Source organism: Emydura macquarii, unplaced genomic scaffold, assembly GCF_026122565.2.
Source record: "Emydura macquarii macquarii isolate MOO-44397 ecotype Brisbane River unplaced genomic scaffold, CSIRO-AGI_Emac_v2 contig_629, whole genome shotgun sequence".
Classification (NCBI taxonomy): domain Eukaryota; kingdom Metazoa; phylum Chordata; order Testudines; family Chelidae; genus Emydura; species Emydura macquarii.
The window spans coordinates 9,096,584-9,109,803 of NW_027130766.1; the positions used below are offsets into that span (position 1 = coordinate 9,096,584).

The 13,220-nt window shown below is 69.2% G+C and overlaps 1 protein-coding gene across 1 annotated transcript; it reads left to right on the forward strand.

The window, feature by feature from the left end:
* Positions 1 to 1,183: 1,183 nt before the first annotated feature.
* On the forward strand, positions 1,184 to 10,943 carry LOC137148296 (signal transducer and activator of transcription 5B-like). The gene is given in 20 exon segments (XM_067540941.1): positions 1,184 to 1,229; positions 1,902 to 2,039; positions 2,736 to 2,892; positions 3,459 to 3,548; positions 3,813 to 3,987; positions 4,478 to 4,608; positions 4,721 to 4,872; positions 5,362 to 5,517; positions 5,882 to 5,955; positions 5,958 to 6,060; positions 6,734 to 6,821; positions 6,900 to 7,022; positions 7,560 to 7,652; positions 7,975 to 8,181; positions 8,611 to 8,705; positions 8,795 to 8,925; positions 9,280 to 9,435; positions 9,749 to 9,800; positions 10,464 to 10,571; positions 10,738 to 10,943. Coding segments are annotated over 19 exon segments (2,346 nt in total). The 5' UTR covers positions 1,184 to 1,229; positions 1,902 to 1,911; the 3' UTR covers positions 10,865 to 10,943.
* The last annotated feature ends 2,277 nt before the right edge of the window (positions 10,944 to 13,220 follow it).

Consider the following 13,220-nt stretch of genomic DNA (forward strand, 5'->3'; position numbering starts at 1 on the left):
AATGGGGCAAGCATCCGGTGCAGCTGAGCCCCCATTCGGCTCCATGCTGGGGAAAGCTCACATGCCACTGCAGCGGCTCCCTCCAACCAGCCCAAGATCATCCCCCTGGGGAGCGTGCCCGGAAGGGGTTTGCTGAGCGCAGGCTGCAGGCGACGGGCAGAGGGTGCTGACTTCTTAGCGTTTCCCCTTCACCAAGGCAGTGCGTGTCCCCCTCTTCCCCCCACAAGTGGAGTGTAACGGGACGAGGCTATTCATACCTGTGGGGCCCACCTCCACCGTGGAAATGCAGCATGTCAGGGAAGCCAGGTACAGCTGGGCTCAGGGGTAGCAGAGGGAGATCACTGGGGGTTTGCGAGGTGCGCACCAGGCCTGGCCTGCTCCAGGGACGGGCCCCTCAGCTGCCCGCTGCCCTCACGCTGGCACTTTCCTTGCTGCGGGTGGCTGGACGCAGCTCATCTCCCAGGTCCCCACTGGAGCAGGGCTGCCTGCCCCTCCGCCTGGCTGTCTCCCGATGGCAGAGCCCCCCACCCCCCAAAATCCAAGCCATAAAAGCCTCCCCCTTCCAGGGGAATAAAACTCCCCAAACCCTCCTTCAGCCTCCCAGCCCCATTCCTGTCGCTCTTCAGGCCTGGGGGAAGGGGCTTCCTCCCCAAACAAGCACAGGGGGGCAGCACTAGCCCTTGCGTTGCCACAGGCCTGGCCCTGTGTTGCGAGGCCTCCCCACAACCCTTTCCTAGCCTTCCTGGGGGCTCCCCTGAGCAGCTCCTCAAGAGCACTTCTGACCCTTATATCCCCTGGCCAGTCTTCCCAGCATGCCTTGCATTGGCCTACAAGTCCCAGGATGCCCCTCCTGCCCCCAGGAAGGAACTACATTTCCCAGAATTCCCTTGTTCTATATGACAGGAGGGGGAGTGCAAGGGCTGGTTCCCTTCTGACAGCTGAGGCACTTGGTGCTCAGGGGGACGTGTTCTCCTATTCCCTTTGCTCCGGTGGCGGTGCCGCCTGCTGGGTGTGAGGCTTTGTCTCCTCCAATTCCCCTTGGCCAGTGAGACACTCTCTGCGGCTCCAGCGTATGGCCAGCGGTGACCCGCCGGGCCGGCCGCCTCCTGCGCGTGCAGTCAGATGTGCAGGGTGCATGCAGGTCCCGTGTCCAGAGCAGCCCTCGCATCACTCCTCGCCTCCGCCGACGGCAGCGGGGTTCTTGCAGGAGGAAGCGCGTTCAGCCAGGGGTGGGTCCCAGGCTGCGTGCGACGCTGAACTCGGGACCGGGGGGAGCGTGGGCACGTGGAGCTGGCTGGCGTCGCGCTCGGGGCACGGGGCGTTCCGTCTCGGAGTTTTACCCACCTCATTTTCGGCACCACTCCCGGCGGGTCACAAGCCTGTGTCTCGCTCCGCCTGGCGCTCGGGGGGGGCTGGTGCGTGGGGGCCCAGTCGAGAGACTCGTGGGGTGCCTGATCTTTAGGAAGTGCCCAGCCCCTGCCCCCTGGAGAGCCAGGCCCCACCAGAGCCCCACAAATCGAGTCTGGCGTGGCAGGCCCAGGCCTGAGCTCATGAGACACAGAAGCTGCTCCTGCGGTTGGCCTTGGCCTGCCCCGTTGTGCCCGTCTCCATTTGTCCCTGTGGCCTGGTGATGTTTGGTGGCTTTGCCAGGCTGCCAGGCAGCTCCTGCTCTAGGCTCCCTCCAGGAGCAGCTCCGGCCTCTCCCCTTCTTCACGTCTCCCTCTGGGTGCCAGCAGGATCCTGTCCCCTCTGTGCCCCTTGCACCCAAACTCATCTGCCTAGGCCAGAGGCTCTGAGGGCGGCAGACGAGCTGCGTCTCCCACAGGCACTTAGCACAAGGTGACAGTGGCCACCGAGCCTGCGAATTCCCCCTGGTTAACCCATCCCGTGCCTCCCGCCAGGTGCTGAGCCATGGCCGTGTGGATCCAGGCCCAGCAGCTGCAGGGAGAGGCCCTGCGCCAGATGCAGGCGCTGTACGGCCAGCACTTCCCCATCGAGGTGCGGCATTACCTGGCGCAGTGGATCGAGAGCCAGGCATGGTAGGTGAGCCGGCCCTGCTCCATCCCCTTCTCACTGCGCCCGTGAAATCTCTTCCTCCCGGGGCTGCAGGCTGGAGCCGGGCGCCGGCTGCGGAAGTTGCTCTTTGCTGCTCGCAAAGGTTGCGTCTCACGCCCGTCTCCTCTTCCACCCGCAGTCCCAGGGCGCTGGCACGGTGCTGCTGCATCCACGCTGCAGCCCGGCTTTGGCCCCAGGCCGCGACTGCCTCCATCCAACGCGTCCCACCCCCAGCCCACTGTGGGTCCGTCTCTGGTTTATAAATTAAAAATCCGGCTCACTCTGCCTCAGTTTACCCGGCAGCTAGGCTGCCTTCACCCGTCGTCGTTTGACAAAGCCCGAGCCCATGGGCCGGGCACCACCCAGGCTACTTCAGGGCACTTCGACTCCACGCAAAGCTGTCTCATGAGGGTCCTGCAGTGGGGCACTGCCTCCTGCTATAGGGAACCTGGGCACAGCCTCAGCCCCCCCTGCCCCCCGTCGCTGGCTGAAATGGCTCAGGGCTGGTGCGGGATGGGGGACAGTCCCAGAGGCAGGGTCAGCTGAGGGACGGATGCCCGGGAGCCTCGCTTGCCGCGGGCTGGATCAGTCCCTGCACAGAGCTGGGGCAGGTAGGCCGGGCCCCAGCTGCGTTCTCACCTCCCCCCCCCCCGTATCCCGCCCGTCTCTCTCTGTGCCAGGGACTCCATCGACCTCGATAACCCCCAGGAGAATATCAAAGCCACCCAGCTGCTGGAGGGGCTGATCCAGGAGCTGCAGAAGAAGGCAGATCACCAAGTGGGCGAGGATGGCTTCTTGCTGAAGATCAAGCTGGGGCACTATGCCACCCAGCTGCAGGTCGGTGCCCCCGTGTCCTGCCAGGGGCCGGCCACGCCCGCGGGACTCCCCATGGGCCGGCCACGCCTGGCACGTAGCTGGGGCTGGGGCTGCAGGGGTATGAGTGCAGGGGGTGAGGGCAGAAGGTCTGTGGTGCCCATCGCTCCCCTCTCCTCACCGCATGGGGCCAGCGCATCCCTGACCCCCTCGCCACTGCCCCTGAGCCCCACACCTGGGGCCACTGCTGCCACGAGCCCTGGTGCCCCGAGCTCCGTCACCTGCCGTGTCGCAGCCCCCAGCCACTTCCGTGCCCCCGCGGGGCGTTGTCTGCTCGGGGAGCTGCCGTCCTGGCATGGTCGGGTTGCGGTGACCCCCACATGTGCCCAGGGAGGCCAGCAGGGCTGGCTAGGGCCAGGCAGGGCCGGGCCGGGCCGGGGCAGTTCCCCAGCAGAAGCCCCCAGTCCCTCACCCAGTGCACACGGCCCCCCCTTTGCCCCAGCTCGGGGCAGGCAGGGCTGTGGGGCGAGAGAGCCCCTGGCCCAGCCCCGCTCGGCGCCTGGCTCAGGGCCGTTGCTCTCCTCCTGCAGAACACGTACGACCGCTGCCCCATGGAGCTGGTGCGCTGCATCCGCCACATCCTCTACCACGAGCAGCGGCTGGTGCGGGAGGCCACCAACGTGAGTAGCCAGGCAGGGGCGCCTTGTCTTGCTCCCGTCTCGGGGGGACCCAGGGAACGGCCCCAGCCCAGGCGCAGCCTCAGCTGGGGCCACCCTGGGGCCCGTCACCCCGCCCTGCGCCAGGGGCTCCAGCCACTGCCCCACGGCGCGAGCCTCGGCCTCCGCCCTCTGGGCCTGTCGCTGCTCCCCACGGCGGCCCCTGCAGCCCTGCCTCTCCCTGCCCCTGAGCTGAGCCCTCCTCCCGACCGGCCCCCCTCTCTGCAGAGCCCCTCCCCGGCCAGCAGCCTGGCGGACGCCATGTCCCAGAAGCACCTGCAGATAAACCAGACCTTCGAGGAGCTGAGGCTGCTCACCCAGGACACGGAGAACGAGCTGAAGAAGCTGCAGCAGACGCAGGAGTATTTCATCATCCAGTACCAGGAGAACCTGCGCCTCCAAGGTCGGGGGCACAGCCGCCTGGGGCAGGGGGAGGGAGGGACTGATGGGGGCAGGACCCACGGGGCAGAGGCAGCTTCACCCTGAGACCCTGTCCTGGGGGAGACACCCGCCCGTGCCAGCAAAGGGCCCAGCTGCCAAGGGGGTGCCCAGGCCTGGCTCCGGCGGGGGCTGCAGCTGGCGCACAAGGCGCTGGGACAAGGTGTCTCCTGGGGGGAAACGGGCCCCCCGCCTGGCACCGGTGAGACTCTGCCATGGCCTCTGGGCTGGGGGCACCGTCGCACCCCCCGCACGCCCTTGTGAGGAGGCCGTAGGTATCTGGCTCTCAGGGACGGTTCCCCGCAGTCCCACGGGCGTCCCCAGCTCGGCACCGTCCCACCGGCTCCATGGAGCCTGGGAGCGAGTCCTCCCCCGGTGGGCAGGCCTGGCGCAGGGGGTCCGGGAGCCCCCGGGGCAGGCGGGGCTCAGGCCTGAAGCTCTCTGCTCCTCCCCAGCCCAGTTCTCCCAGCTCTCCCAGCTGGGCCCCCAGGAGCGCATGTCCCGCGAGACGACGCTGCAGCAGAAGAAGGCGTCGCTGGAGGCCTGGCTGCACCGGGAGGCGCAGACGCTACAGCAGTACCGAGTGGTGAGCGCCCTGCCGGGGCCCCGGGACTCCCTCCCTCCCCTCCCGTCCCCGCCCCGCTGCTGGACGCTCCCTGCCCCCTCGGTAACACCTGTCCCATCCCGTCCCCTGGCAGGAGCTGGCGGAGAAGCACCAGAAAACCCTGCAGCTGCTGCGCAAGCAACAGACGACCATCCTGGACGACGAGCTGATCCAGTGGAAGCGGCGGCAGCAGCTGGCGGGGAACGGCGGGCCCCCCGAGGGCACCCTGGACGTGCTGCAGTCCTGGTGCGTCCGCGCCGCTCGGGGTCGGGGCTCGCGGCCCCTTGGGAACGGGCTGGGGCTGGGCACCCGGGAGCTGCCGGTTGGCTCCTGGCTGGTGGGCCGGGAAGCCACCGAACGGTGCCGCTGGCAACACGGAATCCGGGGAGTCACCAGTGCTGCCCCCGTGTCCCAGGAGGTGGCCCTGGGAGGGGTGTCCCTCGGGTTACGCTGCCCCCCAGTCGGGGGATAGTCCAGGGCCCAGGGGGTCACCAGCGACGGACGTCCTGGGGTGGTTCAGCGCCCCCCGGGCTTCGCTCTGGCTGGACCGCACCCGCCGGGGATGGCCTGGCTCGGGCTGGATGCCCTGGGCTGGGGATGGCCTGGCCTGGGGGACCCCGAGACGGGGTGCAGACGGAGCCCTGTGACCGGCCCTCACAGGACACCGAGGTCTGTGGCTTCGGGATGTCCCTGGGCCCTGCCCGAGCACTGACCCGGCCGGGCCCCTCGCCCCAGGTGTGAGAAGCTGGCCGAGATCATCTGGCAGAACCGGCAGCAGATCCGTCGGGCCGAGCACCTGTGCCAGCAGCTGCCCATCCCGGGGCCCGTGGAGGAGATGCTGGCCGAGCTGAACGGCACCATCACGGACATCATCTCCGCCCTGGTGACCAGGTAACGCCGGGCCGGGCCAGGCCGTCGCCGCACGCGGCTGGGGGACGGGAGCAGGGGCTGTCGGGGCACGGCTGGGAACAGGGCCAGGCTCCACAAGGGCCCCCGCTCCGATCCCGGCCAGAAAACCAGGCTGCAAGGGGCCCTGGCGGCTGAGTCCGGGGCAGGGACGCTGCGGCCGGGGGCGAGAGAAAGGGGCGCTGGGTGGGGGGCCTGGCCTGGTGCTGCGAAGGGGATCTGGGGGCAGGTGCTGTGAGCTGGGGGGGTACAGCGGGGAGGTGCCGGTACAGACACACACCCCCGCGCGGCGGCCATAGCCCCGGCCCCATTGCGGAGCCGCAGGCCCTGACGCCGGCTCCTCCCCCAGCACCTTCATCATCGAGAAGCAGCCGCCCCAGGTGCTGAAGACGCAGACCAAGTTCGCGGCCACGGTGCGGCTGCTGGTGGGGGGAAGCTGAACGTCCACATGAACCCGCCCCAGGTGAAGGCCACCATCATCAGCGAGCAGCAAGCCAAGGCGCTGCTGAAGAACGAGAGCACCCGCAAGTAATGCCCCCCCGGGCACCCCTGCCCCTTGCCTGCGGGCACCCCCTCTTCATCGCCCCCCGGGCACCCCTAGCCCTCCCCCTGGGAACTCTTGCCCCGGGCACCCCTGCCCTTCGCTCCCCCAGGCACCTCCTGTCCTTCGCCCCGGGCAGTCCCTGCCCCTCGCCGGGGGGCGCCAACCAGTGCAGGTCCTGGGGAGTCCTGGGGGAGGAAACTGGGGGGCTCTGGCAGGACTCCATGGGGCTGGTTCCTTGCTCTCCCTGCATCCTGTTGCCCACATGGCCTGGATCCCCCCACCCGCCGTGGGGAGCCCAGCACAGAGCGTGGCTGGCGCTGGCCCTTCTGACCCCAGGGTATCGTTGGGTGGGGGGCGGGTGAGCTGAGCGCGGTCCCTGCCTCCCACACCGCTGTGTGTTTGAAGACTGGCCCCTCGCCCAGCGCCCCCCATGGGGACCCATCCCCAGGAGACCCCCCGCCCAGCCTGGCTGGCAAGTGGGGCGCTGTGTCTCCCCGGGCCCTGGCCTGTTCTCTGCCCCTGCAGCCGGACTCCAGCCCCCCAAGTGGTTGCCTGGGAGCTGCCCCCATGGTGACCGTCGGCACCGCGCTGCCCCCAGGCCCGGTGGCGGTGGGAGCTGCCCGTGCCCGGCCCCTGACCCTGCCTTTCCCGTTGCAGCGAGAGCAGCGGGGAGATCCTGAACAACTGCTGCGTGATGGAGTACCACCAGGCCACGGGCACGCTGAGCGCCCACTTCAGGAACATGGTGAGAGCCGGGCCCCCCCCCCCGCCCCGCCCGCCCTCTGCCCCCCGCCCCGCCCCTCACACTCTCCTGCCTCCCCAGTCCCTGAAGCGGATCAAGCGCTCGGATCGGCGCGGCGCCGAGTCGGTGACCGAGGAGAAGTTCACCATCCTCTTCGAGTCGCAGTTCAGCGTCGGCGGCAACGAACTGGTCTTCCAGGTCAAGGTACGGCTGGCCGGGCCCTGGCCCCACGGCGTCCCCTGGCCCCTGCCCTGCCCTGGCCCCACGGCGTCCCCTGGCCCCTGCCCTGCCCTGGCCCCATGGCGTCCCGTGGCCCCTGCCCTACCCTGGCCCCACGGCGTCCCCAGGCTCCTGCCCTACCCTGGGCCCTCGGAACCCTTCTGGGACTGGTGTCGGGGGGGGAAGGCCGACCCACGCACTGGCAGGACGCGTCCCCGTCCTGGGAATGGCGTCTCCCGGTGGCGGGAATGTCACTAGCTGGGGCAGGCGCAGAGGGCGCGGGCTCCGTGGGGGGTGAGGAGCATGGGGGGTTGGGCTCCGTGTGGGTGGTCTGATTCAGAAGCGCCTGGCGGCAGGGGGGACACGGCCGCAGGCCGGGCTGGTTCCCGCCACAGGGCAGACGCCAGCAAAGCACGTGGCAGGACCCTGCTCCCTCAGGCCCCTGGGATTCTGGGGGAGCTGGCGGCCCCCCCTCCTGCGGCGGCCCCCCCACACTCAGCCCGTCCCCGCCGGTCCCCACAGACGCTGTCCCTGCCCGTGGTGGTGATCGTGCACGGAAGCCAGGACAACAACGCCACGGCCACCGTGCTGTGGGATAACGCCTTTGCCGAGCCGGTGAGTAGCCAGCAGCGCGCTGGGGGCGGGGCCGGTTCCCAAACACGGGGGGCCTCCCCGCCACCCTCCCCGCTTCACTTGGGGCCCATCTGCACTGCCCTGGGCCGCCCCACGTCAGCAGGTTCCTTGGTCTGGGTCCCCAGCCCCTCACCTGGCCCCTCCTGCATCCCTCTCGGGTCTGTCTCCATCCGTGCCCCGGGCGGGCCCTGCACCGGGAGCGCTGGGCCGGGAGCCGGGCTGCGGCTGGCGCCTGGGACCGGATCCTGCCCGGGTGCAGCTGGAGCCCCCTGACCCGGGGCGCCCGCGCCCCCTCCTCCCGCAGGGCCGGGTGCCGTTCGCCGTGCCCGACAAGGTGCTGTGGCCCCAGCTGTGCGAGGCCCTCAACATGAAGTTCAAGGCCGAGGTGCAGAGCAGCAGGGGGCTGACGAAGGAGAACTTGCTCTTCCTGGCCCAGAAGCTCTTCAACAGCAGCAGCGCCCAGCTGGAGGAGTACAGCGCCATGTCCGTCTCCTGGTCCCAGTTCAACAGGGTGAGCCGCCCGCGGGGCCGGTCCCGGGCCGGGGCGCCTGGCTCTGGGCGGGGCCGGGGGCTCATTGGTTTCAATCCTGTGGGGTTGGTTGTGGGGCAGCAGGAAGCCCAGGGCAGCCTGACCCGTTAATGTCCTTCGGCTGCCCAAGGTCTCGTCCCGCCCTTGCTGAGCGCCTTCCCGTCCCGCAGCCACAGGCTGACCTCCGGCCCGGGGGTTCTCTGCCCACGCCCCAGCGGAGACGTGCCAGTGCCGGGGGCATGCAGGGAGGCTCTGTTCTGCGGCAGTGGTGGTGTGTAAACGCCCAGGCTGCTGCGGGTGCCGCCCCGGCGTGCTAACCTCCCCTGCCATGCACGGCAGCTGGCCGGGAGCCAGCCCCGGTTCACGGGACACAGGCCCGGCCGCCAACGGTTCCCTTTGCTCTGAAACCAGGAGAATTTACCCGGCTGGAGTTACACCTTCTGGCAGTGGTTTGACGGGGTCATGGAGCTGCTGAAGAAGCATCACAAGCCTCACTGGAACGACGGGTGAGACCCTCCTTCCCAGAACAGCTGGCGCGGCCCAGCCGAGCCCCCTGCTCCGAGCGCCGGCCCCTCACCCCCTCTCTGTGCTGCAGGGCCATCCTGGGCTTCGTCAACAAGCAGCAAGCGCACGACCTGCTGATCAACAAGCCGGACGGGACCTTCCTGCTGCGCTTCAGCGACTCGGAGATCGGGGGCATCACCATCGCCTGGAAGTTCGACTCACGTGAGTGTGCCGGGCCCGTAGCTTGGCCGCCCGGCTGGTGCACCTCGCTGCTGTCCATGGGGGGGGCACGGCCCAGCGGTTGCTGATGGGAGCCTGGCGGAGAAAAGCTGAGTGAGTGGAGCGTGCCATGCACCCTGAGGCCGGCACGGGCAGACGGCGGCTCGGCTGCGCTCTCCAGCCAGCGGGGATGGGGTTTGTCAGTGCTCCTTTGCCGGCTGCTGGCGTAGGAGGACGTCCCAGCCTCTCTGCCCACCCGCCGGGCATTGTCTCGCACTCGGCTCCCTTGCCCGGCCACGCCAGCCCCCTCGCTCGGCCCTTCTCGGCCCGGCTCACGCTGCGCCCTTTCCTGTCTAGCTGACCGCAACCTCTGGAACCTGAAGCCTTTCACGACCAGGGACTTCTCCATCCGCTCGCTGGCCGACCGCCTGGGCGACCTCAGTTACCTCAACTACGTGTTCCCCGACCGGCCCAAGGACGAGGTCTTCTCCAAGTACTACACGCCGCTTCTCTGTGAGTCGCTCTCTGCGTGCGGCAGGCCCCCCGGCGCGGCGTGGGCTGGCCACCGGGCTCTGCCGCAGACCTGGCCCCAGCTGCTCCCTGGGCCGCTGGCGGGGCTGCTGTGAGGAAGGCAGGTTCCTGGAGCCTGGCCGTGCTGGCGGGGCAGCTGCAGGGCTGTGAGTGCGCACACGCGGGCAGGCGGCAGCGGGAGCCTGTGGGGGACGCACGTAGCCGGGCCCCTGGCAGCAGAGTCTCCTCCAGCGCGACGGGTTCTCGCCCACGGTTCACCGGCGGCGAGGCTCACGGCTCTTTCCTCCTCCTGCAGGCAAAGCTGTGGACGGCTACGTCAAACCCCAGATCAAGCAGGTGGTGCCCGAGTGAGTATGTCCCTCCCCCGACACGGCTCGGCCGGGGGTTCCCCGGGTCCCTGCTCAGCTCCAGCGAGCACAGGTCTACCCTGGACCAGTCCCACGGCTGACACGGCTCCCTGGTGGGTTAAAGTCCGTCCCCGGCTCCCCGCCGACAGCTGAGCGTCAGGGACTGGCCCCCACTATGGCTCGGCTCGGGCGGGCGCCAAACTGGGTCCGCTGCCCCCCCGGCCACACCTGCCCCTCATGGCAATGTGGGCGGTGCAGCGCGCCGAGGGCACGGCCGTGCACGCAGCCTCGCTCATCCCAGCGCCCGAGGACTGACTCACCAGCCCGCCCCACGTGAGAGCGCTCCCCCCCACATCCAGCCTGCTCCCAAAACCGCCCCGGGCTGCAGCACCACGGCGGCAAAACGGAGACGGAGCCAGGACGGGGGCTGGCGTTCCAAGGGGGAGAGCTGGGGGCGGTCTGGAGCCTGCCCTGCAGCGTAACGCCGAGTCCCCCACATCTCTGCCTCCCGCTGGAATTAGGGGGGTGGGCGCAAGCCCCCTTACTACTTCGGGCAGTTATCTCAGTTCTGTCTTGCTTATTTCCCATGTTTGGGGCCCTGCTCCTTCCCCTGGCTCCGGCGCCCCCAGCCCGGCTGACGGGCCGGCCCCTCGTCTGTTCCAGGTTTGCCAGCGCGTCCGGGGATCCCACCGCCGTAGGCGTCACCTACATGGATCAGGCTCCGTCGCCCGCCGTCTGCTCCCAGCCGCATTACAACGTCTACACGCAGAAGTAGGTGCTGCTCCTTCCCTGGCCCCGAGCCAGCCGGGCCTGGGGCGACGGGGCTCCCCCGTGCCAGCGGGGGCGGGAGCCGTTTAGCCGGAGCACGCGGCTTTCGGCCCCCGCCGGGGCTACTGTGGGCTGCCTCCCCCAGGCTCTCCCTGTCTCTCTCTCTCAGCCCCGACTCCGTGCTGGATCCCGAGGGCGATTTCGACCTGGACGACACGATGGACGTCGCGCGACACGTCGAGGAACTTCTCCGGCGGCCGATGGACAGTCAGTGGATCCCCCACACCCAGTCGTGACCCTGCGCCCTGGTGCGGCCCCGGCCCGGCAGCCGTGTCCCTGGCCGCCGATGTGGGGACCGCGCCCCGTTGAGGGCAGCCCTGCCTCTGTATCGGGGTGGGGTGGGGGGGGGAGGTTGCTGCTCAGCTGTGGGCTTGGTACTGTCGCTTGCGCTAATCGCGGCTGCACTGGGGGGGTCCCCGGCATCTCCCCTCCCGCCCGCTCAGTGCTCACCCCCGCCTCGTCCCAGCCCACGCCTCAGCCACCGGGGGCCAGCCCGCTCCTGGGTGCTGCTGCAGGCATGGCAGGGGCCCTGCCCAGCTAGTGTCAGTGGGGCAGGGGGCAGCTGTCCATGGGTACAGGCAGCACTCGGTGCGGGCGACACAGCCCGGCCCAGCCTCGCCCTTTAGCAACCGTCTTCCTGCTTCTTCATCAATAGCGTCCCCTGCCCCCTCCTCCCCAACACGCCCCAGGCCTCATTTCCCGTGGCAGGGAGTAATCCCAGCCGCCCTTCCTCCACAGACAGGCATCTGGGGGGCAGCCCCCCTTCTCTGCGGGGAACGCTGGGCCTCGGGCTGCGGCAGGCCAAGCAGGGCTCGCCCACCCCCGTTCAGCATGTGGCACCCGGGCTCCTTCAGCACCCGGGAAGGGGTGATTCCCCTCATGCCCCAGGGGCTGCTCTGCTCCTCGCACAGCCCAGCCCATAAAGCTGCAGGGTGTGTTAAAGACAGGTTGTGAGGGGAGGCCCTGGGGCCAGCCGTGGCTGCTCCAGGCAGGTGCTCAGGGGCGTCCAGCCCTCCGTCCTCAGTGGAGGCAGGGTGGCTAGCCGTAGCCATGTGCAGGGGGTGCACGCTGCTGGGAGCCAGCGCTGAGTGCAGCCGGCTCACCACCTCCGCCCCCTGCGCCAGCAGCTGGGACCGGCAGGATTCCCCGGGCTGGCCCCTGTGCAGCCCCGCTGGAAGCGTGGCTCTGCTGTCTGAGCGCCTGCTGGTGCAGCTGGCACCTGGTCCACAGTCACCCCAGGAGGCTGGGGCCGGGCTGGTCCTGGCCCCTGACCCACGGCACCAGCCTTCCTTCCCCCGGGTGCTGCGGTCACATGGCTCTGGGCCAGACCCCCCTGCTCTGCCCAGGGAAACACAGTGAAACTGGGAGCTGCAGGGGCCAGAGAAAGGAGCAGCCCAGGCTGGCCCTCGGCATCAGGCCAAGCCCTAGGGTGAATCTCGAACCCCTCACATGCCCCCCAGCCAGCGGGGGCTGGGTTCTGCTCTGGCTGTACCTGTCCTGGCCCAGCCCCTCTGCAGGCCAGTGCTCAGCTGCAGCCTGCCCACTCGCCCCCAGGGGGCAGCACCTCACAGCACTCCAGCCCTGCCCCAGCCCTGCAGGCGCGCCCCACGCTCCAGCCACTCTCTGCCAGGGGGCAGGGGCTGGCACCCAGCCTCCCAGCCCCTCGTCTGCACAGCACCTGGGCCCTACCTCCCAGCTGCCGTGGGCCAGGCGCTGAAACGGGTGGACGAGGACGGGGTGTGTGGGGTTTGGGATGCCTGCTCCTCCCGGCCATCTTCACACAGGGGCCCTTGGGGCAGCTTTCTCTGCAGGGCTGCACCCCAACAGCAGCCCCAGGGGGTGCAGAGACCTTCTCCCACCCGTGCTGCCCATAGCCTCTGGCCTCCACTCTCACCCCTGCAGTAAGAGGGTGCTGGGCTCCTGCCCCCATCACCCAGCTGCTGGTCTCTAGCCCCACAGCTGGCCGAAGGAAGCAGCTCCTTTTTATACATGGGGAAACTGAGGAAGGGAGCCTTCATGCACCCCAGCAAATCCAGGAGGTTCCCAGGCCAACATGGTGCATGCGTGTGAGAGCCTAGGTGTGCCGCTGGCCCCAGTGCTGCGCTTGGGTCAGGGAACGGCCCCTGCAGGGAGCACGGGGAGGCTATGAACTGCCGTGCTGCACGGGCTGGCCTGGCTGGGTGCACTGCCCCGCACGCAGAAGGAAGGAGCAGCCATTGCCGGGCACAAGGCCCCTTCCCCATTCCTAGAGGCCAGACACGCGGTAGCCCTGGGCTGCTCTGCCTGGGCCCGGCTGTGGGTGGTGAGCCAAGGGCAAGGGACACTCCAGCCCGTTTATGGTGCTCCCCTCTCCTGGTAAGAGGCAAAGAGCAGCCGTGGGACCAGCTGACAGCTGGGATGGAGAAGAGCGTGAAGGGAATGGCGCTGTATAAATCCCTGGTGCCCCCAGAGCTGGACCCTGCATGCAGGCCTGGTCACCCCCTCCCCCCCAAAAAAAAAAAAAAAAAAAGAGCGGCTGGAATTGGAAACGGTGCGGAGAAGGACGACAACAACGACGATGAAGGGTCTGGCCCAGCTTCCATGAGGAGAGAC